We start from the raw sequence: 25,439 nt of genomic DNA on the forward strand, positions 1-25,439 counted from the left end.
CTCGTCACATTTTGCAAGGTGACATCTCCAGGTTCTTGCTCAAAAAACTTGTTAAATTTTTTAAGGTTTTTGCCACTTTTTTGGTCTTCTAGTACGAATGACGAGTTGTCAGAGTAAATTTGATGTTCTATTCTCTTCTTAAACTCTGCTGACATGAGTTGATGCTTCATTTTGTAAATTTAAATCTTTGAGGTGGGATCTTTGACTTCCGCTAAGATTAACCAGAACAAAACCTCCCTTTTTTGTTTTTCTTTTTCAGAAGATCATAAATTGCCAAGGACCTGCCTCAACCACTTATTTGGAGGGTTTATGGTTTAAAGTTTTACACACAGATGTGGGTTTATAACTATGCTGGTTTATACACCAGGTTACAAAACTCTTAAACATAATATCTATGTTTAAACATATGCACCAATAATAAAATTTAGGTTTCATTCGTTGTACTTTTACTTTTTTTTTAATGTGCTGGTACATAAGATATGTATGCTCTGCTGTTGTCATTAGGGTGCTGCAGCACCCTTCGTGCCCCTATATCTCACAGCCTAATGTATTTAAAGTTTTCATTAATACGTTTCCAATGTTTTTTTTTTGNATGACACAAAAAAAAAACATTGGAAACGTATTAATGAAAACTTTAAATACATTAGGCTGTGAGATATAGGGGCACGAAGGGTGCTGCAGCACCCTTCGTGCCCCTATATCTCACAGCCTAATGTATTTAAAGTTTTCATTAATACGTTTCCAATGTTTTTTTTTTGTGTCATTTTTGTTATTTTAAAAAAAGTGGAACAAAATTTGTCTTTGTGACAGGCTGCAGGTAACAAATTGTCTTACGATACAGTTTAATTCTGGTTCTTTGCTACATTGTTTTGCATGCGTAACAAACTGGGTTCATACATAAGAGATGAAGAGCCTTTGTGTCAAAGGTCAAAGTTAAATGCACAAACAAAGCATTCCTTTGAAAACAGAAAATCAGCCCAAGTCCAAAAAATAAATGCCTTTTTAGAGGATCTTCATAAAGTCTGAGGACATACTAAGACTACATGAAAAAAAAAATCATTTCAGTTTTGGCTCAGTGTGTCAAAAATATATTCTTGCCCTTTAAATTTGCTGATCGGCCACGTATCGCCACGTTTGCGCGCATGCGCCCTTTTCTCATATGTGTTCCGGGTTTGCTCAGAGAGCACAGCGATAAAAACAATTGTAGGTCTTTTTTTCCTTCATTTTAATGGTCAGGGCCTTTTTGAAAAATAGAGCCTTTCATCATTTCTTATAGAGGACGTCTGTAAGAATGAATTTCTTCAGAGGAGTGATAACAGGCCAGGCTGCCGGGCCACAACCAACAGGAGCGGAGACGGTAGGAAGCCAGCACGGCTAGCTGCTAGCTGCTAGCTGTTGGATGTTTAACCAGTGTGTTTATCACGAACTGATGAGTCCACAGAAGAACTGCAAACAAACACAAACAAATGTTACGTGCACTGTGACTCACTCCCCTAAAAACTATGGATATGTTATAAACAAAAACTGTTTTTGGAGCTGGAAAGCTAATTAAATTGTTAGCCAACGCGTTAGCTCGATTCAATCTGTCAGTAGAAAGCTACGTCGAGGCTATGTAAACTTTGCCTGCTGTCTGTCGTGTCAATGAGAGTTTATTTAGTGACAACAATCACAGAGAGCTGACTCATTTGTCAGCCACTCTGACATGATCCTTGATTTCAAATATTCTTCATTCTTATCAGTAAAAAGATAATTTGAAACACAAGCTATCGCAGTTCAACAAACTGCACACAATTTCATGTATGACTGCCTTGACTGAGTTCACGCCTTAAATCGTTAATTTTTGATTTCATTCATTTTGTACAAAACATTTTACAGGCGTACTTCGTGATCTACTTTGTGTGAACACTGTTTTAAGATGATAAAAAGATAAAGTTACACTTGTGGTTGCTTGCTGATGCTGTTTGGCACTTCTGCAGAATGCACAAAACTTTTAAATACTTTTAAAATGATTGCATTCCTCTGCACAGCGAATCTGCTGGTTCTGTGTTCATTGTTGTTTTCTCAAGAAGTATTTGAGTACTTCAGCTCTGCAAATAAGTGCTTTTTTCCCCCCTTTAAATCAGACTTGTTGCAAGAAAGTTCTTACTATGCTACCACTGTTTACTTTGTCCTAAATTAGATACAGTATGAGTAGATGGATATGGATAGATAATTTGATCCATCCATATTATTTATCAGCTTCTTCCTTTCTTTGTCAAGAGGGTCACTGGTACCCATGTCCAGCAGTCAGTTTGAATGGCAGTGTACAAGTCCATGAGAGGGCCACATAGAAAAAAACAAAACAACCATTCACACTCTCACACCTTGGGACAATTTACAGGTAGCCTAACATTCATATTTTTGGTCTGTAAGAGAAAACTAGAGTACCTAGAGAAAACCCATGCATGCACATAAAGAATATGCTAACTCCTCCCAGAATTCAATCTGGCAGTTCTTGCTGAGAAGCAGCTTTACCAGCTGAGCTACTGTGCTGCCAAAACCACACATTTCTCACATCACAAAACAAGTAAAGACTAAAACTCATGAAATAACTCAAAATGCCAAAAATAGATAAATAATTATTAGAGTAATATTCATAGTGAAGACAACATGTTTACACAATGACAAGTTGCTGTTTAGGGTGTGAAAAACCAAAATATGATTATTTCTCCCCCCCACCTTTTATTAACAGATCCAGAAGTTGTGTGACCGGGTTGCCTCTTCAACACTTTTAGAAGATCGCAGAGATGCTGTTCGGGCTCTTAAGTCCCTCTCTAAGGTAAAGTATGAGGATGAAATACTCAGTAACTTGTTCAGTAGGTACACTGCACCCATCTAAACAGGGGTTGGAATGGTTCTAGGACTTTATCAAAGCTTAACTTATTAATATTTTAGTAAATTTCCACTGTAGCTGTGCATTGTTTACATCACTTAAAACCTTTTTTTAAATATTTTAATTGAACCTCTTTTTGTTCTGCTCATGGACAGTTTTGAGGGTTTATCGTGCTGAATCACAAAGCACCAAAGAGTTCATAAAATGTTTCTATCTGTGTTTAGGCTGCCTAAAAAGTCTTTATTTTAAATTCTGTTTTAAAAACCCTCACCAGTTTCATGACAAATTTTCCCTTTTGTAGAAATATCGCATGGAAGTGGGCACACAAGCAATGGACCACTTGATTAACATCTTGCAGACAGACAGGTTTGATAATTTTTAATGCATTGCCAGCCTTAAATGTTTTCTCCATGTATGTGGTACCGATTCAGTGTTGTTGTTTTAAGTTTAATACAAAATCAGTTTCTTTATTTGAATTATATTAATAAATTGAACTTATTCCCCTTTAATAAAGAACATCCAACACATAATAAAAAAATCTTGACAGATTTTTATTAATCTTTATTGTTTTCATACATCTGTAAACAGTTAAACATAATTATTTTGACTTTTTTTCTTTATTTTCTTTCTAAATCCTACAGGTCTGACTCAGAAATCCTTGGATATGCTTTGGACACACTCTACAACATTATCTGCAATGATGAGGAAGAAGAACAAGGTGTTACTTTTCAGCCAAACATGTTAAATTTATATCATAGCGTAGAGAGACACATTATTTGAATCTCTTCTAAATTCACCGTAATTGTGTGAAGTATGCAGGTGTAATTAAGTTAATGTCATCATTTCATCTGAACAACATTCAATTTGCATCCCAGCCTTATTTTAATGTGACTTTATGTAAAGACTGTCATCTCTCTTTTCTCTTTCATGTTTTAACTCTGCAGATGAATCAGAAGGTAAAAAGTCTTTGACTGTGCATGATGACAAACCTTTTAACCACCAACAGAGCTCTCCAGTTGCACAGTTATTTGTTGGGCTTTTACAGAAGAACACCTTTTGTTTCATTTTTACCCTTTACGCAGTAGCCCATTTGTAAAACAGCTCATTTATTTCCATGCTATGTTTTATTTTGTGGCATGTTTTCACAACAATCCGTCAGCTGATGATAAAACTCAAAGCAGCTGAAGGAGTTCAGGCTTTCAGGGGAAACTTTCCTTTCCACTGCGCCCCCTCCTCACTCAGTAATAATACCCCCCGTGCACATGCTCTCTGTCTCATTGAAGCTTTGTGTGTTTGTGTCTGGTCAGCTCTGACAAATCAAGACAATTATGTAGTAAAAATTACCCAACTTTACTCAAATCTGTTGCACCATAAAATGCTACAGGAGTCTGTCTGGGTCACAACACAAAAGCTTTACTAATATCACAACTCTCTGTGAAACTGCTTTGTTCTCATGTCCTTGGTGTATCTTTCAACATATTAATATGTCTGTATGTTGTTGTGAAATTTGACAGTTTTGTGAATAATTGTATTTTTATTTCTCAACTTATTTTCTTCATTATTTTGTCATAAGAGCTTTGGATTCTTCATTGTGACAGAAACAAAGTTGTCCGTACAGTATTCGCTTTTGCTTTGGCACAGGTGTGGTTTCAAACCCCTCCTGGGGTAAATATCTGCCTCTTCAGTTGCAAAAGTCTTCTCTAATTATAACCTCAGTCTTTAAAGGTGTTTGTTTGCTGTGCGGTGTTGGTGAGGTCATCCACAGGTTAATTTATCACAAGATTTTTTTTCATTAAAATAAAAGCTGCCTTTTGAAAACACATTTTTCTTTGAGCAGCAAGACAAAACTAAAACTGTAGACAAACAAACAAAGTAGACAAATGTTAAAATGGTTTGGAAACAAAAACAGAGCTAGGGTTTGAAAAATCTTTAGATTTCTTGGTAATTATGAACACAAACATTAGGTTTAAAAGTTTTTAGGCACCTCACACTTTTGATTCAGTTCCTCTTCTGTGAGATCATCAGTTAATTTTGAATATCTTAATACAACTCCCTCCTTCCTCTTTGTGTGACTACCAAAAAGAAGCATTTATACTTAGAATTAATTTGCATCCAGTTGTATATCTTACTCAGCCATCTTGTCTGTTCTGTGCATGCCATAAACCAGGGGATTCCAGTCCTGCTCCTCGAGGGCCTCTATTCTGCATGTTTGACATGTTTCCCCGCTTCAACACACCTGATTCAATGTTCATTTCTTCAGGTTCTACAGAAGCCTGTTAATCACACATTCATTCAGATCTGATGTGTTGGAGCAGAGAAACAAGTAACATTTGCATGAAGGTGGCCCTTGAGGACCAGGATTAGACACCCATGCCAAMGACGGTCTGAGCTCTGCACTTCCACCCGTCTGAGTCTTGCCTCGCATGTTCCTTCAACAGTAATTATTGAGACAATTATAAACATCAACAAAATCTTTTTTTTTTTAAGATTTAAAAATATTTTCAGAATCTTTCACATTCTAGATGCATCTATCAGTAGATTTTACCTCCCACTCATAAACTTACATTAAAACTTGTATAAGACCAGATTTAAAAGTAATTTTGCACCGGTTCTATGTATCTAATTGAGTTTTGGTAGGGATTTTAGAGCTCAGTTCTTAAGTGTTTTTGCTGTCAATAATTTTAAAAATAATCTGTATGATCTCACGACTCTTTTTAAAATTTCAGCTTTTAAAGTCAAATTTAGCCAATTGGGTTTATTATTTATCAGTTCCCTTTGTAATAATCTATCTGTTCAGCTCTTCCTTTATCTTTTTGATGACTTTAGTTTGTGCACATTTATGCGTCCTGCTCAGTTTTCTTGTAAAGTCACTAATTTTCACTTGGTGATCCTATTTGCACAGTTTCAAAACACTTTAAGAAGTTATCAGCGTTCAGTTTTTGTCCCTTAACTTGAGCTGATAGCTGTGAACAGGCAGTTTTTTCACCCACTCGATGACTTGAGTTACAGACGACGTTTCTTATTTCAGCTTTTGTTTTCCTCTCAGATGAGAATGCTCAGAAGCAGGCAGATGACCTCGGAGCCCAGTTTACAGAGAAGCTCATCCAGGACCCTGAACACATAACCCTACTGCTCACCCTGTTGGAGGTACTGTTCTGGTCCTGCTTCATTTGTAAAGCATCATTTTTTAAATGTTGTCGAATGACAGCTGTGTTTACAAATTGATGTGGTTTATTTGTTATCTCGAAGGAGTTCGACTTCCATGTCCGCTGGCCTGCAGTGAAGTTACTGACTGCCCTCCTGAAGAACCAGGGTGTTCAGGTGCAGGGTATCATCCTCGTCAGCCCAATGGGTGAATCAAACTTTATCTCTATCAAACTAGTCACTTCTTTTGTCGTTTAGACTTGTTTTTTCTTGTCTGTCAAAAGAACAATTTATTTTTATTCATCTTTTACTAAGAGTCATGTTTCGTTTCTCTTTATAGGTGTTTCCAGATTGATGGACTTGTTGGCAGACTCTAGAGAAGTCATTCGCAACGATGTAAGGATATTTTTTTCCTGTTCTATAGTCAACAAAACTGTAAAATCCTCTGAGATTATGTATCAAATAAAAGCTTGTACAAGTGGCTGACAGTCCTGTTTCTTGCTTCCCATAGGGTTTGCTGTTGCTTCAGCAGCTGACCAAAGGCAACGCAGCCATTCAGAAAATCGTGGCGTTTGAGAACGCATTTGAGCGCCTCCTTGACATCATCACAGAAGAGGGCAGCAGTGATGGAGGTAAAAAAAAAAAACCCAACAACAACTGACCACAGAACTGCCACTTTACACTTAAAAACTATTATTAAATCCTGTAACTTATTCAAAATGATACATACTGTATATTTTTGTCTTCTGATTTCTCTTGGCTCTGATGTGCAGGCATTGTGGTGGAGGACTGTTTGCTGCTGCTGCTCAACCTGTTGAAGAACAACAGCTCCAACCAGAACTTCTTCAAAGAGGGCTCCTACATCCAGAGAATGAAGCCTTGGTTTGAGGTCGGCGACGATAACTCCGGCTGGTCAGCTCAGAAAGTCACTAACCTTCACCTCATGCTGCAGGTAAAACACAACCGCCGCATTTGAAGGTTGATTTAATCTGATTGCACAGTATTCAAGCCTCTTAAATTTGTTGTAATCTCAGCTGGTGCGAGTGATGGTGTCACCTGTAAACTCACCTGGAGCCACAGCCAACTGTCAGAAGTGCATGTTCCAGTGTGATCTGTTGCAGCAGCTGTGCACCATCCTCATGGCCACCGGAGTGCCTGCTGACATCCTCACTGAGGTAATAATATTGTTAATAACCAGTCATAATGCGTCCTAATCCTGCTCAGTTTCTTTACACTTGATCTGGTTGCTTCCTTTCAGACCATAAACACTGTTTCCGAAGTTATCAGAGGCTCACAGGTCAACCAGGACTACTTTGCTTCAGTCAACGCTCCTTCAAATCCACCAAGGTAATGTATCCAGTTCATTAGCTCACCCTTCTGTTAAAGGGATCCATGATTAGTTGTAACATTAGACTTTATTTGATAAACATTTATTTTAACTGTAAAATAAAGACTGTAAAAATACTGTAGGATGTTTAGTTTTGTAAATTTTAAAAATTTTAAAAAGGTTGATCTTGGACAAAATGTAACGATCGGCTCTTTTAAATGAAACCAGAGAGCGTTGACAGAGAGGAGAAGGTAGAAATGACTCAGACTGTAACTGGTAATTTTTCCTGCTTGGCCTTCAGAGGAGCATGACGTGCTTTTCGCTCTCTCTGACCCCCCCCCCGCTTAGCTACTTTTGCTTATTTCCTCCTTCCATCCGAAACTAAAGGAATTATGGATTTGGTCATCTGGTCTCTGAATGAAATTGACACAATTATTATTTTTTTGAACGAGGGGAACGTGGCTGTCTGGGTGGAACGGTTGCTGCTGGACTTGTCTGATTCCTGGGGCTGGAATCTGATATGCCAGCACCGCTTTCCATCGAAGACATGGAAGATCTTTATTTATTTGGATTATGATAACTGGATTCCTGCTGATCGGCAGAGGAGGGTTTCAGATTTATCGAAAAATGAAGCAACCCTGACAGTGGATCGGGCCTTTGAAGAGCTGTCGGGCGCACTTGAAGGATTCTGCCAGGTTGGTAGCACACAGACTCAGCTGGGGAAAAAATTCAGATGTGATTCTGATGAGGATCGCAGCTCAGGAGCAACCCTTCACCTTGTATGGACTACATTTGGGTAGGGCTCCTCCTCCCGCTGTAGAAAAGTTACGTTGTGTTACAGGATCATCCCCTCCTCCTCCCGCTGTAGAAAAGTTACGTCGTGTCACAGGATAATTTCCTCTCCTCTCCTCTCGCTGGACATCGCTCAGAGCGAAGCTTTAAAAACTGTAGTTTTTCACACCCAATTGTCGGAGAGAAAAAGCATTTTTTATGTATTGTTACCCACAGAGATTATTTAAAAAAAAGACATGGACGTTCGTTCAGTCGTAAGTCCATCTTGCTAATATAAAGTCGGCTTCTGCTCTGATGAGCACGCAGCAGCTGGTAAGTTCAGCAGGCAGAAGCTCATTGTTTGGCAGGCAGATATTAAAGCAAAAATGTTGGGTTTAATTAAGATTACAGTTTTCTGCAAAAAAATGCTCTAAAATTTAAATTATCTTTTTATGATAATTTTCTACCGCAATATATACCGTTACCGTGAAGGGGTTCTATTTATACCGTGATATGCATTTGAGGTTGTGCCGCCCAGCCCCACATCTGGGTGAGCTTCAGACGGTGAGAAGTGAGGAATGACCCCAAATTCGGCAGATTGGATTTTTTTGCCACCTCAGAGTTGCAGTTAACGCTTCAAAAGCAGCAGGAATTTCAAGGCTGCTTTGTTCCAAAATAATTGGTTTATCTATCTGGCTCCCAGCGGCACAGCCTTGAGGGCAGTGCTTATCTCAACCTCTCCAGGATGGAATGTCTACTAACTGGATTCACTCCCACCCCCATCACCCGTGTTGGACCTGGCCTTGGAACTGAATTGGCAGAGGAGGAGGAAAACTCTGAACTCTAGCGAATTGAGTAGAGACAATAACATCTTGTGACTCTGGATGGGCCCAGGGTTGGGCCTAGCACAGACCCCCCCCAACGTCACCTACTGCTCTGAACCTGCCCCATTTTACCTCCCCTTTATGTGTTATCTGACCTAAGCCCCCCCCCGATGTCCGCCCCTTCAGGGTGGATATAGCTCACTAGCAGCCTCGCACCGAGGACCTATGCACGTCATCATTTACCCAGAATGCTTTGCGTGTAAATAAAATGGCCCTGTCCGTGCTAAAATATATTTTTAAACTTTTAGTTTAAAAATTATAAAAACTAAACATCCTACAGTATTTTTACAGTCTTTATTTTACGGTTAAAATATGTGTTTATTAAATAAAGTCTAATGTTACAACTAATCATGGATCCCTTTTTATAAGTGATGAACTTGGTGAGTTTTTACTCTTTATTGTCCACAGACCAGCTATTGTGGTGCTGCTTATGTCCATGGTGAATGAGAGGCAACCATTTGTGCTTCGCTGTGCGGTCCTTTACTGCTTCCAATGTTTCCTTTACAAAAACCAGAAAGGCCAGGGGGAGATAGTGGCTACGCTGCTACCCTCCACGATTGACGGTGAGAATAGTTCGTGTTACATTTTTGACTGTCATGGATTTTCTCTCTTAACAGTTTTTGCTTTCCTTTTTTTTTCCTCCCCCCTTCAGCTAATTCCATCTCAGCAGGTCAGCTGCTGTGTGGAGGCCTGTTCTCAGCAGACTCTCTCTCCAACTGGTGTGCCGCTGTGGCCCTGGCTCACGCCCTGCAGGACAACCTCACTCAGAAGGAGCAGCTGCTGAGGGTTCAACTTGCCACCAGTCTGGGCAAGCCCCCCGTCTCTCTGCTGCAGCAGTGCACCAACATCCTCTCACAGGTAGGACATGCCCTTCACTTGTAAACGTACCGACAGGTTACGAGTGTCTTGGTGGAATAGGTTTGTGTAAAAACAGGACTACTTTTGGCAGACTTGCAAAGGTTTAATACTGATACGGTTTTGCAGGGTGATAAGATCGTCCGGCGGGTAAGTAAAGTGCGTTTGTAGTGTGTGTGTATATGTGCATTTTATGTCTTTGGGTGGCAGTTCTGGTTATTTTGGCGTGGCATTAATAGTAGGGGTCTCTGTGTCCCACATGTTGGTGGATCTTGCTTTCTTTTAACTTTTTAGTGTCCTGCTTTGTCCCTAACTAAAGGCTCAGACCTAGTTTATCACATACAGTGTTTCTCCTAGCATTGTCCTTCAGAACCGGTCCTCACAAAGGTCGTAGTATATAATGTTTATTTACTAAACGTCTGTGCATGTTTGCCTGGGCCTAATTCACTGAAGCTTGTTGGGGGCAAAGCCAGTAAAAAACCTTGACATAAGTACACTCCTCACACCTGAGAACGTTCTGTCTCCTCTGACTGCATTTGTTAGTCGAGGATTGTGAAATTAACAATTTAACATGAGGGGCAGAGGACAGGGGCGTCACGCTGTTTTTAACTGTTGTCTTTGCTAATATAACACCTGCTATTGCCTAAAACTTAGTGGTTGTTGTGCTGCAAGCCTGCTAAACTGTTAGTTCAGGAAGTGTGCTGCAGCTGTTTTGGGGTCTTTACTTTTTTGAGTGAGGGATCTTCACTGTTGTTCTGTCTTAGTTATTAAATAAATTCCTACAAACCATAGCAGGTTGAATGATATTAAAGTTCCTCCTACACATCCCTGCTGTACACGGACATCTGGTTTACTATAACTTGTTTTGAGCTGTTTTATAATAATGAGGCTCTGTTTCTTTTTAAGCTGTAAAACCCTGGGGTGTTTTTGGACATTAAACCTCTGAGTGTTGATGCTTTGTTAAAATTTTCACAAAGAAAAGTGGTGAAGTCTGTAACACTGATTAAAAGAGCCAGAAATAGGGAACGACTCAAGACTTTTGCACAGTGCTGTTACTGGTGAGCAGGCCAGTTTCTCCTGAAATGTCTGCTTTACCAATTGCTTTTATTTGATAATTTCAAGTCATTTTTTTGTTTTTGTTTTGAAGCCGTTTCTTTTGTTGTTTAATGTTTTTAAAAGTTGAAGTAATTTTTGAATTTATATATATTTTTATGAGTTTTTTAAGCAGCTGTTTATAAACAAACAACTGTTTGCTCATTTGACACGTGGTCATTTCCTGTCTTTGTTTTCTTCCTCATTTTCGCTTTACATTTGGAGACAAAAGCTGAAAAGGTGATTTTGAAAAGTCGCTGTAGGACGTAACATAAGTTTCTTTTTGCTCTTTCACATAGTCATCACTCAGATCTTCAGACTTGCTCAGCTTTCATCGTATCACTGCAGGAAAACGTGTTGCTTTATCCAACGCATGCTGTGCATTAAGTGTTAATTCTTCAGCCTGAAGCTGCAGACTTTAATGCCTTTACATGCTTTTATTTTTCCTTTTTATTTGACATTCCAGCTTCATTCATATTTTTTTCCTACAGCTTACTGAGACAAATCAACATAAAAAGCTGCAGAATATTCTTGTAAACATTTTAATTTGTCTTAAAAGCAAAAATCTTTCCTAAAGTTATTTTCATGGAAATATTTTTCTTTATATTCAATTAAACAACAGTTTCTTCATGTTGTTTTGGGACACATTAATGTGCATGTGCAGATAACTGCTGGGTCTATTTTATTTTGTTTTTTGGTAATTTAATTTGCAAAAATGATCATTCAGTTGTTAAATAAGGAAAAGAGACACAGACTCTAATATTTTTATGTGCTTGCATGTGTTTTTTTTTTTCTTTTTACAATCTAACCCTTCCTAAAAATGTCAAATGTTTTTGCACTTACTGTTTTGTTAACAACTAATTATAGTCATAACTAATCGCTGATGTTGTTTGATGCATTATTGGATGAATCTAGTAATACTCTTCTTTGTCATAAGAAAAATCTACTTGTTTTTATTTAATCTGAATGTTTTTATTTCCAACATTTTAAGATAACCAAATTGTCAGAATTATTGCAGTGTCTCATAAAAATGTTTAGTTAAGCAAAGAGAGAAAAATCTTAATTTAGAGCTAATTTTGACTCTGTAATTTAAAGTTATTATTATTATTATTATTGTTATTGTTATTATTGTTATTATTATTATTGATTTATTGTTTAATTCAGATATTTTAAAGATAAATTCTGACTTAATTTATGGTCACATTTTAGCCCAGTGATGTCCAGTCCTGGTCCTTGAGGACCTCTATCCTGCATGTTTTTGAGGTTTCTCTGTTCAAGCACAGCTGGTTTGAATGAATGGGTGATGAAAAGTTTTCTGAAGAACTTGAAGAGGTAATTCAATCACTGATTCAGGTGTGTTAGAGCAGGTAAGCAAGTAAAACATGCAGGATGGCAGCTCCTGAGGACCAGGATTTGGCAGATCTGTTTCTGCCAGACTAAACTTTACACAGCCATTATCCAGTTTCACTCTTCTTTCAAAGGCTTAATGCTTTATAATTTGACCGTAACTCTTCAGGAGCACATCTGAGCATTTGTTCCTGTTGGTGTTTTTCTGCAGGGCAGTAAAGTCCAGACCAGAGTGGGCCTCCTCATGCTGCTGTGCACTTGGATCAGCAACTGCCCGATTGCCGTCACTCACTTCCTCCACAATCAGGACAATGTTCCCTTTGTATCCTTGAAGCTGTTTTTACCTGCATTTTTATTCCACTTTCACTTTCAGATAGATTTTTTGTTTTCACTCGTGCACTGAACACAAACAGGGTGCTTGGTTTGTTTCACTCTGAGTTAAACCTAATCTTGACTCGGTGACTCCTGTAGCTGACTGCTCAGATCTCAGAGAACCTGGGGGAAGACGAGCGGCTTGTGCAGGGCCTTTGTGCCCTGCTGCTCGGTATCTGCATCTTTTATAATGACAACTCACTTGAAAACTACACCAAGTAGGTGCCACTGTATCTGTTCTGTGTTGCTAATGACAGATTTACATTTTTCTTAACCCTTCTGTTATGTTGCAGGTCAAATTGACCCGTTTTTAAAGTTTAAAATTAAAAAAAATAGTTTAAAGTATTTTTTTCTGCATGAAACTTTTTATATTTGTTTTAATAGGTATAAATTACATGTAAAATGAAAATAGTTCATTTTACATTTTTGCATCCCCCCCGTGTCTACATATTACATAGATGGTGTTCGGGTCAGTTCGGCCAGTCAAAATGAAAGGTAAAAAGGGTCAAAAGTGCCCAATACTATTTGTTTCTTTGCAATTGTGAGACATTTCACCTCAAACACCACACACACACACACACACACACACATGCTGGCAGATATTGGGACAATGTGGCACAAGTAGGTTGAGCAACTTCTTTAGGCCCTAATGTCACAGTGGATGAAGGTTTGTGGTAGTCAGAGGTTGCTGCCCATTTAGATAATAAAGTTTATTTTCAATTTAAATCTTCATGACTCATTAGTCTTGGTTTTTCTTAGCAGGTCAATTTGACCCAGAACAGAATAGGTGTCTCAACTTCAATTATAAACATCACTCCTCAAAAAAAAAAATCAATTTAATGAATAATTGTTGCTTTTTTGTGTGTATGTTTTTGTATTGGACATAAAAAAATGTAACACTTTTTTAGGAAAACGAGTGAATTGTCCTCATTGATCCTTTATCTGAAATAAAAAAAAATCTATTCATAAATATTGATTGAAATTGTTAGTAATGGAGTTAATAATCATATATAAAAATGTTTTGAGGGATTTATTTGGTCTTTGATACTATAACATGATTAAACATCCCCCAGGTCAAATTGACCCAGGAACATTATTGCTGTTCCTAAGAAACAAACATAACAGGAGGGTTAAAATAATGAATCTGCTCCATTTCTTCTTTTTTTCTCTTTGTCTCTCTCTCTCTCTTCAGGGAGAAACTAAAGCAGCTCATCGAGAAACGCATCGGAAAGGAAAACTTTGTAGAAAAGCTGGGCTTCATCACCAAACACGAGCTGTATTCACGGGCAGCCCTGAAACCGCAGCCCGTCTTCCCATCTCCAGAGCAGATGCTTTTCGACCACGAGTTCACCAAACTAGTTAAAGAACTGGAGGGTCAGTCCATGCCTTGCCCTCGTGTTCACAGGTGGTTTGAAAAGTTTGCCAGTGTTTTAAAAAGGACGGCCTCCCATCTGTTGTGCACAGGTGTGATAACCAAAGCAGTTCACAAGTCCAGTGAGGAGGAGAAGAAGGAAGAGGAGGTGAAGAAAACATTAGAGCAACATGACAACATTATAACTCAGTACAAAGAGCTGATCAGAGAACAGGTACCTCATCCTCATAGACGTAAAAAAGTTCCTCAGTGTTAATAACAGTGATGACAGCTGATGTGTTGAGTCTTTTTCTGATGATGTGGTCGTCAGGATGCTCAGATCCAGGAGCTGAAAGAGCAGATGACCACTATGAACACTCAGAACGAACAGATGCAAGCTACCATCACCCAGCAGCTCTCTCAGATCCAGCAGCACAAAGACCAGTACAACATCCTGAAACTAAAATTAGGTGGGTTCTCTGCTACAGTACCTGCCAACAGGTGTGGGTCCTGTCCCCCAGGTACATTAAGGAAATCTTTTATCAGCTTTTTAAAGGGATCCCTGATTGGTTGTAACATTAGACTTTATTTGATAAACATATATTTTAACTGTAAAATAAAGGCTGTAAAAATACTGTAGGCTGTTTAGTTTTTATCATTTTTAAAAATATATTTTAACACAGATGGAGCCATTTTATTTACACACAAAGCATTCTGGGTAAATGATGTGGATAGGTCCTCGGTGTGAGCGAGCTATATCCACCTTGAAGGTTAATCTTGGACAATATCTGATGATCGACTCTTAAATGAAACCAGAGAGCGTTGACAGAGAGGAGAAGGTAGAAATGACTCAGCCTGTATCTGAAAATATGGATGGAGGACAACAGAGCTGCTTCATGGAAGAAGAACCTCAGCTTAGCCTGTTAGTCTTTGCGCTAGCGCTGACGCTATATTGCCTTATATGTATTAGCTCAGCGCTAGTGCGACAAACAAGCTAAACTGAGGTCCTCCATCTATATTTTCAGTTGCAGGCTGAGTCATTTTTGCATTCCCCTCTTCTGACATGTGGATGGAGGAAGATGGAGAATGTGTAGCACTGAGCTAATACATACTGTATATGATGATAGCATCGGGGCTAATGCTAAAGCTAACAGGATAAGCTGAAGTTCTTCTTTCATGAAGCAGCTCTGTTGTCCTCCATCCATATTTTCAGTTCCAGGCTGAGTCATTTCTACCTTCTCTCTGTCAACACTCTCTGGTTTCATTTAAAAGAGTCGATCATCAGATATTGTCTGAGATTAACCTTCAGGGTGGATATAGCTCACTAGCAGCCTCGCACCGAGGACCTATCCACGTCATCATTTACCCAGAATGCTTTGCATGTAAATAAAATGGTCCCGTCCATGTAATATATCTACTGTATATATGAACTTTTAGTTTAAAAATGATAAAAACTGAGCATCCTACAGTATTTTTTACAGAATTTATTTTACAGTTAAAATATTTGTTTATTAAATAAATTTTAATGTTACAGCTAATCATGGATCCCTCTAATGTTTTTTGCGCCTTGTTCCTGTTTTCCACTGGTGAGACATCAGCTGTTTTTAGCTTTTAACAGTTCTTGTTCATGTGGATGGTCTGTGAATGTGTTCAGGGAAGGAGAACCAGAGTCTGTCCAGTAGCCAGGGAGAAAGCTCTCAGGTGAACGGGCTGCAGACAGAGGAGCTGTCTCAGCTCAGAGAGGAGCTGGAGGAGCTCCGCAAGCAGCACGCTCTTCTTCAGACACAACTCGGTGACAAGGACGCACTGATCGACAGCCTGGTGGGTAGAAATCAGTGTTTATTTCTGTTTTTTCCCTCCTGGTGTTTTAGATCCAGATGTGCTGTACTGACAGAGAGGGCCTGATTATGGTGGACTTTTTTTTTTTTCTCTAAAGTTGTATTTACCCTTCAGCTCATATTAAATTGTAATTAATAATTTACATACACATAGTTTTTAGATCCCACCTAGAAAAGAATGAATAGAAATGAGAGAATGCTCCAGATGTGGCTATTAATTGGAGCTTCTGGGTAATCTCTGCATTTCAAATTAAATTTAAAGCCTCTTGCTTATAACATGTTTTTATTTTCCAAAATTGCTACTAAGTTAATAAAACTGCAATGATAGTGATACAAATAGAATGGTTTGTGAGGCTGGTGGTTTAGTCTCTATGCTTTTTCTTTAATTGGTTTATTAGTTCAGCCAGTGACAGTCTAAGTCTTTGCCTCTGTTACATTTAATGGGTCAGAAGTTAGAATTTAGGACCCACTGTTTTAAAACAACAAACCTAATCTTAGACTACAAGCACTGATTTTGTCAATTTGTTGTGTGTAAATTTAGAAATCTTCAGCGCAGACAGAAAGTCCAGCAGGAGGATCAGACAACACAGAGCTGCTCCAGGTGAGAGGTTTTACCTTTATCTTTATTTAGTGCTTTATTCCCTGCTCATATTGATTTAACCTAAAATGAACCATAGACACAAAGAACAGATATCAGGACAAATCGTGTTTTGGGTCTGATGTTTATTTTAGTAGCTTAAAAAAATAATTCAAAAGTTTTACCAGAAGATATTTGTTGTATTGTGTGTAAATTTGTTGCAGGAACTGGATGCTTTAAAGAGTCAGATTCAGTCCCAGTTGGCAGAAATCAACCAGTTGAAGGTGGAGAGACAGGAACTGCTAAGAAAAGCTGAAGCTGTGGTAAAAATCTTCAACTAAGACATCAGTCTGGCATTAAAAAAATGCAGCATTCTTCATAATTTACTTTTAAATGATTTTTTTATTTTTGTTTGATTTTATTTTTTTAGTCCTCGGACACGGCGCCCACTAGTGACGGCACGTCCGATGCCACCAAAGCAGATCTGGAGAGCAGACTCATAGCTCAGACGTCTGAAACAGAGAAGCTCAAGGTGAGCTAAAATATCTAGGGGAAATGACCACATGGTCCAGTCTGACTTTAAGCTGCTGCTGGTCTTTTACCCCGGATTTACACTAGATACCGCTCCGCTCAGCTCCGCTCCGGTACAACGCACAGAGGTAGCTTGTGCAGGAAGGAGATTGCGCGACAAATCCAGTGATAAATGTGGAAGTCAGAGCAAAAAAGAATTAATTCTGTGAAAGACAAACTCCAAACACAACCGAAAACATAGATATTAAAGCTTTTGATATCTATGATTGAAACTTTATCACTGTCGTCTTTTTGAAACTTCTGATTTCAAAATAAAATCCATGTGTATCGTGTGTGTACACATATGCTTCATCTACATGTTGTCATCTGCTTCCCAAACAGAACGATACATCCTGACAGCATTTGCGTAGAAATAAATCCATATATTGATAAATAGAGCTGGGATTTTGACAAAATTACTCCGCTCTATGGTGTCTTATTTTGAAAATACAGATGTTGTGCTTGTTCCTTTTCCTGTTGGTGCAATGCGATTTTTGTAGATTGACTCCAGAGCAGCTCTGGCGTCCGGCAAAAATAGTATCAGATCTAATTTTGGTGGATCGCCGTCCGCTCACCGCCGCCAAGCGGAGCACGTGTAAACACTCATTGATAAAAATGGTTGTGTATTTGCTACAGAGGTCGGACCGCAGCAGAGCGGAGACGCATCTAGTGTAAATTGGGGGTTAAACAACACTGGTAAAACCGACCACTTCTCACACAGACGTGAGCTTTTTCAGAAACGGAGTGTTGCTGAGCCAAAAACGACATAATCAGATCTCAGCTAAGTTAACGTGGAGCACAATGCGTTAAATGCTTGGATGTCTCCCTCCTTCAAAACTTAATGAATTAACTCAGTTTAGCACATAGTTTCTATTCATCTTCGTTGGTTTTTTTCCCCCTTTCAATAGTAAATCTGCTGTTTAAGTCTCTTCAACTGCACTCTGTTGATTTGATTTGATTTATTGATTCAACAGGAAAAGATTACTAAAAATCAAGCCTGACTCAGCATAATTGCTGTTTTACAGCAGGTTCCTGTTCTGCAGCACATAAAACACTCAGAAATACAGCATCACAATCACATCATTATACACCATAGACACAAAGACAAACAAGCATACCAAATTTTAGGAAGGCAGCATTTGCAAAATAGGACGTCTAAATATGAGCACAACAAAAAGTGTCCAGCAGATGGCAGACAAGATTTTTCTTAAAGGGCTGTAGTTTTGAAATGGACTTTATGTTTTGAGGAATGTCATTCCATGCTTTAGTATAAACATAGAAGAAAGACCTCTGGCCGTAACAGTTTTTAAAAGTTGGTAATATCAGTTGTCCTTTTGTAACAGATCTAGTTGAATGACCACTTCCAGAATTTGATTTGGGCAYCAATGCACAGAGAGCTCCATAAGTGGCACCTTGTTAACTTCTAAAAAGTTTTTATTGATGTACTGTTGAGCAATTCTCGTCACAAACCAACACCTGCTTTCTGTTATTGTGTGGGGCAGGAAAGCCGGGCAGAGCTGGAGCAGCAGCTGGCGTCGGCCACCAGCTCAGTGGCCATCCTGCAGACGGAGAAGACAAAACTTCAAAGTGAGCTGCAGGAGTCCAAGAAGGAGCAGGATGACTTGCTGATGCTGCTGGCAGACCAGGACCAGAAAATCACCGCCCTCAAACAGAAACTTAAAGACCTGGGAGAGATGGTAGGAAAAAAAATAACTCTTTCACCAAAATGTTTCAAACACTTTGTATCAAAACCTGTATTCTTCAGGAATATTCAGACACGTGCTCCTTCTTTTCTGTGCCGCCGTAGATTTTAGAGCATTTACTGTATCCAGTAGGTTTTGTCTCAGATAAAAGATGCGTTTTTTATTTTTTCTAACAGTGAGACAATAAAAGGCTTGTTGATGAAATTGATTGTTCAGAATAAACCTCTGACTGATGACAGACCGTCGCTCCTGCCTTACAGGTGGAAGATGAAGACGACATTGATGCCAGGGACCAGACGTCTGAGGAGGACGATGAAGACGAGGACTAGAAACACTAAAGAGAAGAACTGATGTCAGTTTGTCTCCCAGGAGGCTAGAAAAGACTCACCTGAGAAACTGAAGAAGAGAACTAATATATAGAAACAGTTTCTCCTCCCTGCTGCCATGCTGTGTTAATTTTTATTTTTATTTTTTATTTTTTTTGTCACATCTCACGCAGATATTTCATTTTTTCGGTGAACTTGTCAGTGCATTCATCTCCATGTTTTTCATCAGTTTGACCAGTTTCCTGTTTATTGCAATGTTCTGTTATGCTGTTTCTAATCAGACAGAAGACCCTGTACATTTTTTTTACGCACAATTTATCTGGAAAAAAAAAATCAGGAGATTTAAAAAGCATTTCTAAACGGATCGTTGTCCTGTTGAGCTCTTTAAGCCCTTTCCCTGCACTGCTGATGGCACCTGTAGGCCCATCTGCAACGTGTCGGTCACCGTTTCTGCACCCTGAATTTGTCTGCCTTCATGTTTAGCGACATCTACAGTATTTAACACTCTGTTTTGTTTCGCTTTGACGGCTCAACCAGACTGCTCTGCAATATGCTGCAAAAAAAAAAAAAAAAAAACTGACAGGAAAACACGAAAAGATGTATTTTTGCAACTTTTTGGTCCTGGACTGGCATTCAGCTTCTGTATGATATAACTTATCAATTTAAGAGCCAACTTGAAATGAGTAAAGAATCTATCTGTATGCCATGTGGAGGAAAATTTGTAGATAAATTAAATTTTACTAAATCCACAAGTCTTAGTTTTTTTTTTAAAAAATCACTGTGGGTCTTGTGAAAGGATGTTCTATTAATGCTCGTGTAATGACTGTATTTTGCCACTAGAGGGCACCAGAGACCTTAGATGAAGGTGGTGTTCATAGTATGTACATTTAAAACAACAGTGGTAATTTATTGTTGCTAGTAGAGACTGTTTCTGTCACTGTTATTGTTCATTTTGCTGTAGCTACATTAGATCATCATGTTGACATTTTGTTTAAAGGTGAATTTAGTTACAAAGTTAAAGTGGAAGAAGTTTAGTGATATTCAGAAAAATGACTTTACACAATCAGCTACATTGTGGATGCACACCACATTCAAAGATCTGTGAGATTCAAATGCCACCTTTTGTGTTTAAGTGCAGGTCCTTCATTTTTGCCAACATGAACACAGAAAACTTCATAAAAACATGAGTTATTTGCAGATGAACAGAAAACAAGTTTACACAAAAATGATCTCCAACAGAGGAAATATGGCATTTAATCAGATTAAATACGATTGAGAAAGACACATTTTAAAATGAGGAACAAAGCAATATATTATAGAGATAAAAAAAAAAAACTCATGTAGACTTGGTGTAAAATGTCATTCAATCGTGAACTTCCATGAAGAAACTTAACACATCAGTGGGATCAAAACATTTCTCTGAAAATGGTCAAAACTGGTCAGAAAAACAGCCAAAGTTCTTCAGTTTTCTTAGTTTTGTTCTGACTCTAGGATTATAAATTGTATTTGAGCGAAATGGCCTCAAGTATTGATGGTTCATAGTGCAGCAGAAAAATCAAAAGTGTATTTTGGACCCAGACTTGCAAACCTGCAACACAATTTTGAAGTCCAAAGACCTCCAAACTGGACTGATGTGATCGACTTGCTTGGGTTTTTATTTTATTTTATATATTTTTAGAAAGACCAGTTTATATTCCGTTAATTAAAAATATATGCATGAACGAGTTTTTCTGGGTTCTCCTGAGTATTTTGTTCTTTAATTTCAGCTCTATTTTTCAGGTGTCTTGTTCTCTGAGCTCAGAGATTTCTCCAGATTCTTGATGATTTTATGAGCTGCAAATTATGAGGTATTCAAAGTCCCAACTTTTCCCAGAATATGCAAAACAGGAATCTAAGCTGATATCTGTGAGCTTCATGGATTTAATGATTCAAACTTAACGGTTCATCTTATTTAACAGCGCTGATGGATGCTGTTCAGTGTGCTGGACTACCTCAGACAGATGGGTCCTGTTTATAGTCAAACTTTAACACTTCTGCTGCCCTAGGGTCAAAAAGGTCATTTTGACCCAAGGGCAGCAGGGTGGTTCACCTGATTGCCTCGCCCCTCCCTCCTCTTCGTCCTCCTCCTGTCGCATCTGTTCGCATCCTTCTCATCCACTCCTCCATTGGTCGTTCGGAATCGTCCTGTCTTATTTATTTATTTAGGTTTGATTTTGTTTTAACTCTGTCTGGGACACTGCCTCACGGTGACACTTTGTTCCAGGCATGCAGCTGGTGATATAACAAGTCCTTCCATAAATCCCAGAACCGGAGCCTCCGCCTCCAGCAGCGGCAGCAGCAGCAGCTTCGCGGCCGCGGAGAGCCCTCCTCCTCCCGGATTCAAACCTCCACCTGCCTCGGCCGCGCGCTGCGACACATGACCGTCTCAAAGGTGAGTTCTCTCCGGCTCTCTTTAGTTTAAGTTGCAGACATGTGATGCACAGCTTAGTGAAAGCGTGGTGCCTTTGGAAGTCTGTTTTTTTTTTTTTTTTACTTATTTTTTTATTTTTTATTTTTTTATTTTTTGGAGGGGGAGGGGGCTTCTGCAGTCCCGCCACGCCGCTTCAGCGCCTCCTCAGGGCGGACACACACACTCAAGCACACCGCGGTCCAGCTCCAGAGTCCAAGAGAAGCTGGTTCTTAATTATCATCACGTTCAAAATAGCAAAACATATAAATTTGTCTTTGGCTTGGGGAAAAAAAATATGAATTTGTCAATTAACCCTTAAATTGATTTGCTTAATATATAAGACAATCACATTTATTTAGAGGGTTTTCTCTGGAGTTCAACCAGTCTTCATCATTGCTTTAAACTGATCAAGAAGAAAAGCTAACCTAGGTTTTGAACCATTGTATTCAGAAATAAGACAGCTTTAAAGACAAATCAGCTGTAAAAACAAACAAGGTGTTTGACCAGAAGCTTTGTTTCTTAAGGATGCTCTTTAGTTGGGAGTTTCAGGTTGGAAAAGGTCACAGAGGTCACTGATCCACCTCTCTTCCTTTAACTTGACCAACATGTGGAGTGTTGTGATCACATGCTTTCAGCTGTGGATGGATGAAAAGCCACCTGTGAGTAAAACTCAAGTCATTGTATTATAAATGTGAAACCTGAGCTCACCCCGTCTGTTGTTTTTAAAAATACGTTTATGTTCAGGTTCTTTGAAATAACCGTTCTCAACGAGTGTGTCCTATCTTTGAGATGAGGCTGGATTATGTGTCTGTGGAGGAGTTGTCCAGTTTCCCCTATGGGCTTTGTAAGACCTCATTTTGTAATAACACATTATAATGTCATAAAATCAGGCTTCAAAATGTAATAAATTTGCACTAAATCCGCATTATGTAATAATAGACACAAAATGTAATAAAAGTCTTCAACGCATTATGTAATAACGTTATTACAGTTTGCGGCAATATTACAAAATGTGGTGTTGTAATAATTTGGTGCATTCTGTAATAAACAATAAAAAAACAGTATTTCTGTTCATCCTAATCAATATACTTATAATAACGGTCATGTTTCAAATACTACATAATTAAATCTTTATAACTTTGGTCAATAAACACTGAACTTCTCATCTTTTATTTGGAGTTTCAGTCAAATTCTTGTGTATATGGATGTATAGCACAAGCTCACGGATTTTTTCATGTTTAATGGAATCTTTCATAAACATAGTTTCTAATTTATTCAACATGTCAGAGCCTGTAGGACATTAAAAAACAATCATTAACATCAAATATCCACTTCCAACCCACTCTATTGCTAGAAACAAATTCTTCAACCCTCATTTCCTTCTGATACAGAAGCCGACAGTCCACCTGCACCGCGCCCCCCTCCCCTCTGCGGCTGATGGTCCACCTGCACCCCCCGCGTGTGATTAATACAGTTTTTTTTTTACGAAAATTACGTATTTTTAAGGCTCATTATACAAGTAAACGTCTGAAGGGGTTGACATGTATGTACAGCTAACTTTTAGATGTATTTTGGGAGTTGTCTAAAAAGTGGAATAATTTCTGTAACAGGGATCTGTGAGGATGTGTGTTTTGTCAGTCTGTGTTATCTCCCTCTTGTGTTCCCTCATTGTTATCACACATTCCCCTCAATCTGGTTCCTGCTGTTTAATCACCCTCACCTGTTGTCATCTCCAATCAGTCCTGCTCCCAGGTGTTCCTCATTTCCTCATTCCTCTGTCAGTATAAATACCCTTCTCTTCAGTTCATTCCTCGCTGGATCATTACATGGATTACTCCTACTGTTTTGTTGTCCTCGTTGTAGGGTTGGGCAATGTTGGCAAAAAAATAAATCACGATTAATCGTGGTATTTAGCCGATAACGATTAATTTGACGATTAGAGTCCCTGGACACCCTTATTTCATAGTCACATGACCAATTTAGTGGGAAAGATTTGCTCTTCATAAAAATCTGTTCCAAATTGTGTCAAAATTACAGACTTCAGGCTGTACATCAAATTTTAAATTGTTTTGATAGATAAATAAGTTACAGAACTTTTTTTCAATGTTTGTTTTATATGAAGCTGAGAGGAGCAGCGAGTGGACTCTGCCTGGTGGCATTAATCATATTAATTGTCAAGTGCCAAAAATTAATCGATTAATGTTTTTCTGACGATTAATTGCACACGATACGATTATGCCCAACCCTACCTCGTTGTCCCTCAGAGTTTTATACCTAGTTTTTACACCTCAACCTAACAGGATCAGGACAGTAGATCTGAAAATGCAAATAAAAGATGAGAAGTTCGGTGTTTATTGACCAAAGTTATAAAGATTTAATTATGTAGTATTTGCAACATGACATTTATTATGTATATTGATTAGGATGAACAGAAATACTGTTTTTTGATTGTTTTTTACATAATGCACCAGATTATTACACCACCACATTTTGTAATAATTGCCGCAAAATGAAATAACGTTATTACATAATGCGTTGAAGACTTTTATTACATTTTGCGGCAATTATTACATAATGCGGTTTTAGTGCGAGTTTATTACATTTTGAAGCCTGATCATAATGCATTGTTATTACAAAATGAGGTCTTACAGGCCTGAATGTTCCTGATTGGACTGGACTGGGTACACCACACCACCCAGTTTGTGTGATGTTTTTTATTCTTAGTATGAATTGTTTTAATGAGCTGTAAGGATTGCAACAAGTCTATCAAAGTTGGTACATGCACACTGATGGTCATGTTCCATGAGCTCGACTTGATGCAGCTGAGACTTCAGAGTCTTTCCATTGGGTGGTCCCACACACTTCCAGATCGGTTCTACTTGACCGAGGCGAGTGGAGCTGGATATTTGACATCAGCAGGCTGCAGGCCATTGATTAGCCAACATCAATCACAAGAGCATCTTCACAAGAATCAAATTTGTTTGTTATTTACATTAATTGCCGCTGAGATCGGTTTATCTCTAAACTCCAAGGGGTTTTGGAACCAGCTTTATACTTCCTGTGAAAACTGTCCATATTCTGATGAAATGCAAATTTATTGCATGTTTTATGTTTCTTTCCACTGAATGGAAAAAAGCTGTTGATCTGGTCACAATCAGATGTGGCGTCAGTTCCACTATAATCCAAAACCATTGTAATGTTGGTGGAGTTAATGTGTTCCTGGTGTCTGTAAACACGTCCCGTGCTCATACAGTGAAGCGAGACCTTTGACGTTTTTGCTCAGCGGGTGGTTGGACTCTGCCGGGCCAACAGTTTGCCACATGGTTCCCATCTATTGTTTCGCTCTTTTCTGTCTGAACGTAAACAAACGTAAGACAAAAGGCAGGGCAGTTGGAGAGCTTGGCCTTTCATGACCTGAATCTAGCAGCAGGACAAAAAATGTATATGATAATTAGAAATTTGTGTCATTTTTCCCCCCTCTTATACCAGTAGACATCACTCCCATAGGGTTAGGGGGTGCACTGTGATGGAAAAAAGGTCATATATCATTTACCACCAGTAATACGTAGTAAATAGTGTATGGAGTCTTTTAAAACTTCCCCAAACTTCTCTTAACAAAGTTTCTCATTAATCTATTCACACCCACTCAGTGCTTTCTATTGTCATTTCAGTGTTTCCCCTAGGAAATTGCTCATGGTGGGGGGACTACTTGTTTTATGGAAACAAACTTACGTGACTCACCTTCAATTATGGTAATAAATTTACACATACATGAATATTTAATTACCTAACTACTGTACATCCTAAAGTTAAGGACTCCTCATGATAATTATTAATAATAATTTATCGTAGCAAATTCTTATTGATAATAAATGATCAGAACTGTGTGCAGCAGATGATCTGAGTCCAGAGTTCTCAGTTTGAAACCTTCTGGAGCTCTTCTGTGTGACTCCAGGTGTGA

General features: G+C 38.6%; 1 protein-coding gene across 3 annotated transcripts; it reads left to right on the forward strand.

The window, feature by feature from the left end:
- The first annotated feature begins 1,157 nt into the window (after positions 1–1,157).
- Positions 1,158–19,781, forward strand: uso1 (USO1 vesicle transport factor). 3 transcript variants are annotated; one of them, XM_014031877.1, is made up of 26 exons: positions 1,158–1,357; positions 2,732–2,818; positions 3,174–3,238; positions 3,514–3,590; positions 3,817–3,828; positions 5,919–6,019; positions 6,122–6,224; positions 6,357–6,412; positions 6,528–6,648; positions 6,790–6,968; positions 7,051–7,191; positions 7,275–7,363; positions 9,407–9,561; positions 9,651–9,856; positions 9,983–10,003; positions 12,504–12,614; positions 12,764–12,882; positions 13,857–14,038; positions 14,129–14,250; positions 14,347–14,536; positions 15,670–15,836; positions 16,395–16,454; positions 16,655–16,753; positions 16,861–16,962; positions 18,503–18,697; positions 18,964–19,781. In XM_014031877.1, the coding sequence occupies exons 1-26, from the start codon at positions 1,292–1,294 to the stop codon at positions 19,030–19,032; spliced, it is 2,895 nt and encodes a 964-aa protein (XP_013887331.1). In that variant the 5' UTR covers positions 1,158–1,291; the 3' UTR covers positions 19,033–19,781. The 3 variants fall into 3 exon arrangements, with proteins under 3 accessions (XP_013887331.1, XP_013887332.1, XP_013887333.1); XM_014031878.1 differs by having other exon boundaries at positions 14,347–14,485; XM_014031879.1 differs by lacking the exons at positions 3,817–3,828; positions 9,983–10,003 and having other exon boundaries at positions 1,159–1,357; positions 14,347–14,485.
- The last annotated feature ends 5,658 nt before the right edge of the window (positions 19,782–25,439 follow it).

The sequence above is a fragment of the Austrofundulus limnaeus genome, unplaced genomic scaffold (genome assembly GCF_001266775.1).
Source record: "Austrofundulus limnaeus strain Quisiro unplaced genomic scaffold, Austrofundulus_limnaeus-1.0 Scaffold1343, whole genome shotgun sequence".
NCBI lineage: Eukaryota > Metazoa > Chordata > Actinopteri > Cyprinodontiformes > Rivulidae > Austrofundulus > Austrofundulus limnaeus.

Coding starts and splice junctions, on each gene's coding strand:
- uso1 (XM_014031877.1), top strand. CDS start 1,292: ATGAATTTCTTCAGAGGAGTGATAACAGGCCAGGCTGCCGGGCCACAA. Junction 6,649..6,789: donor AGAGGGCAGCAGTGATGGAG/GTAAAAAAAAAA, acceptor TCTGATGTGCAG/GCATTGTGGTGGAGGACTGT. Junction 16,455..16,654: donor ACAACACAGAGCTGCTCCAG/GTGAGAGGTTTT, acceptor AATTTGTTGCAG/GAACTGGATGCTTTAAAGAG.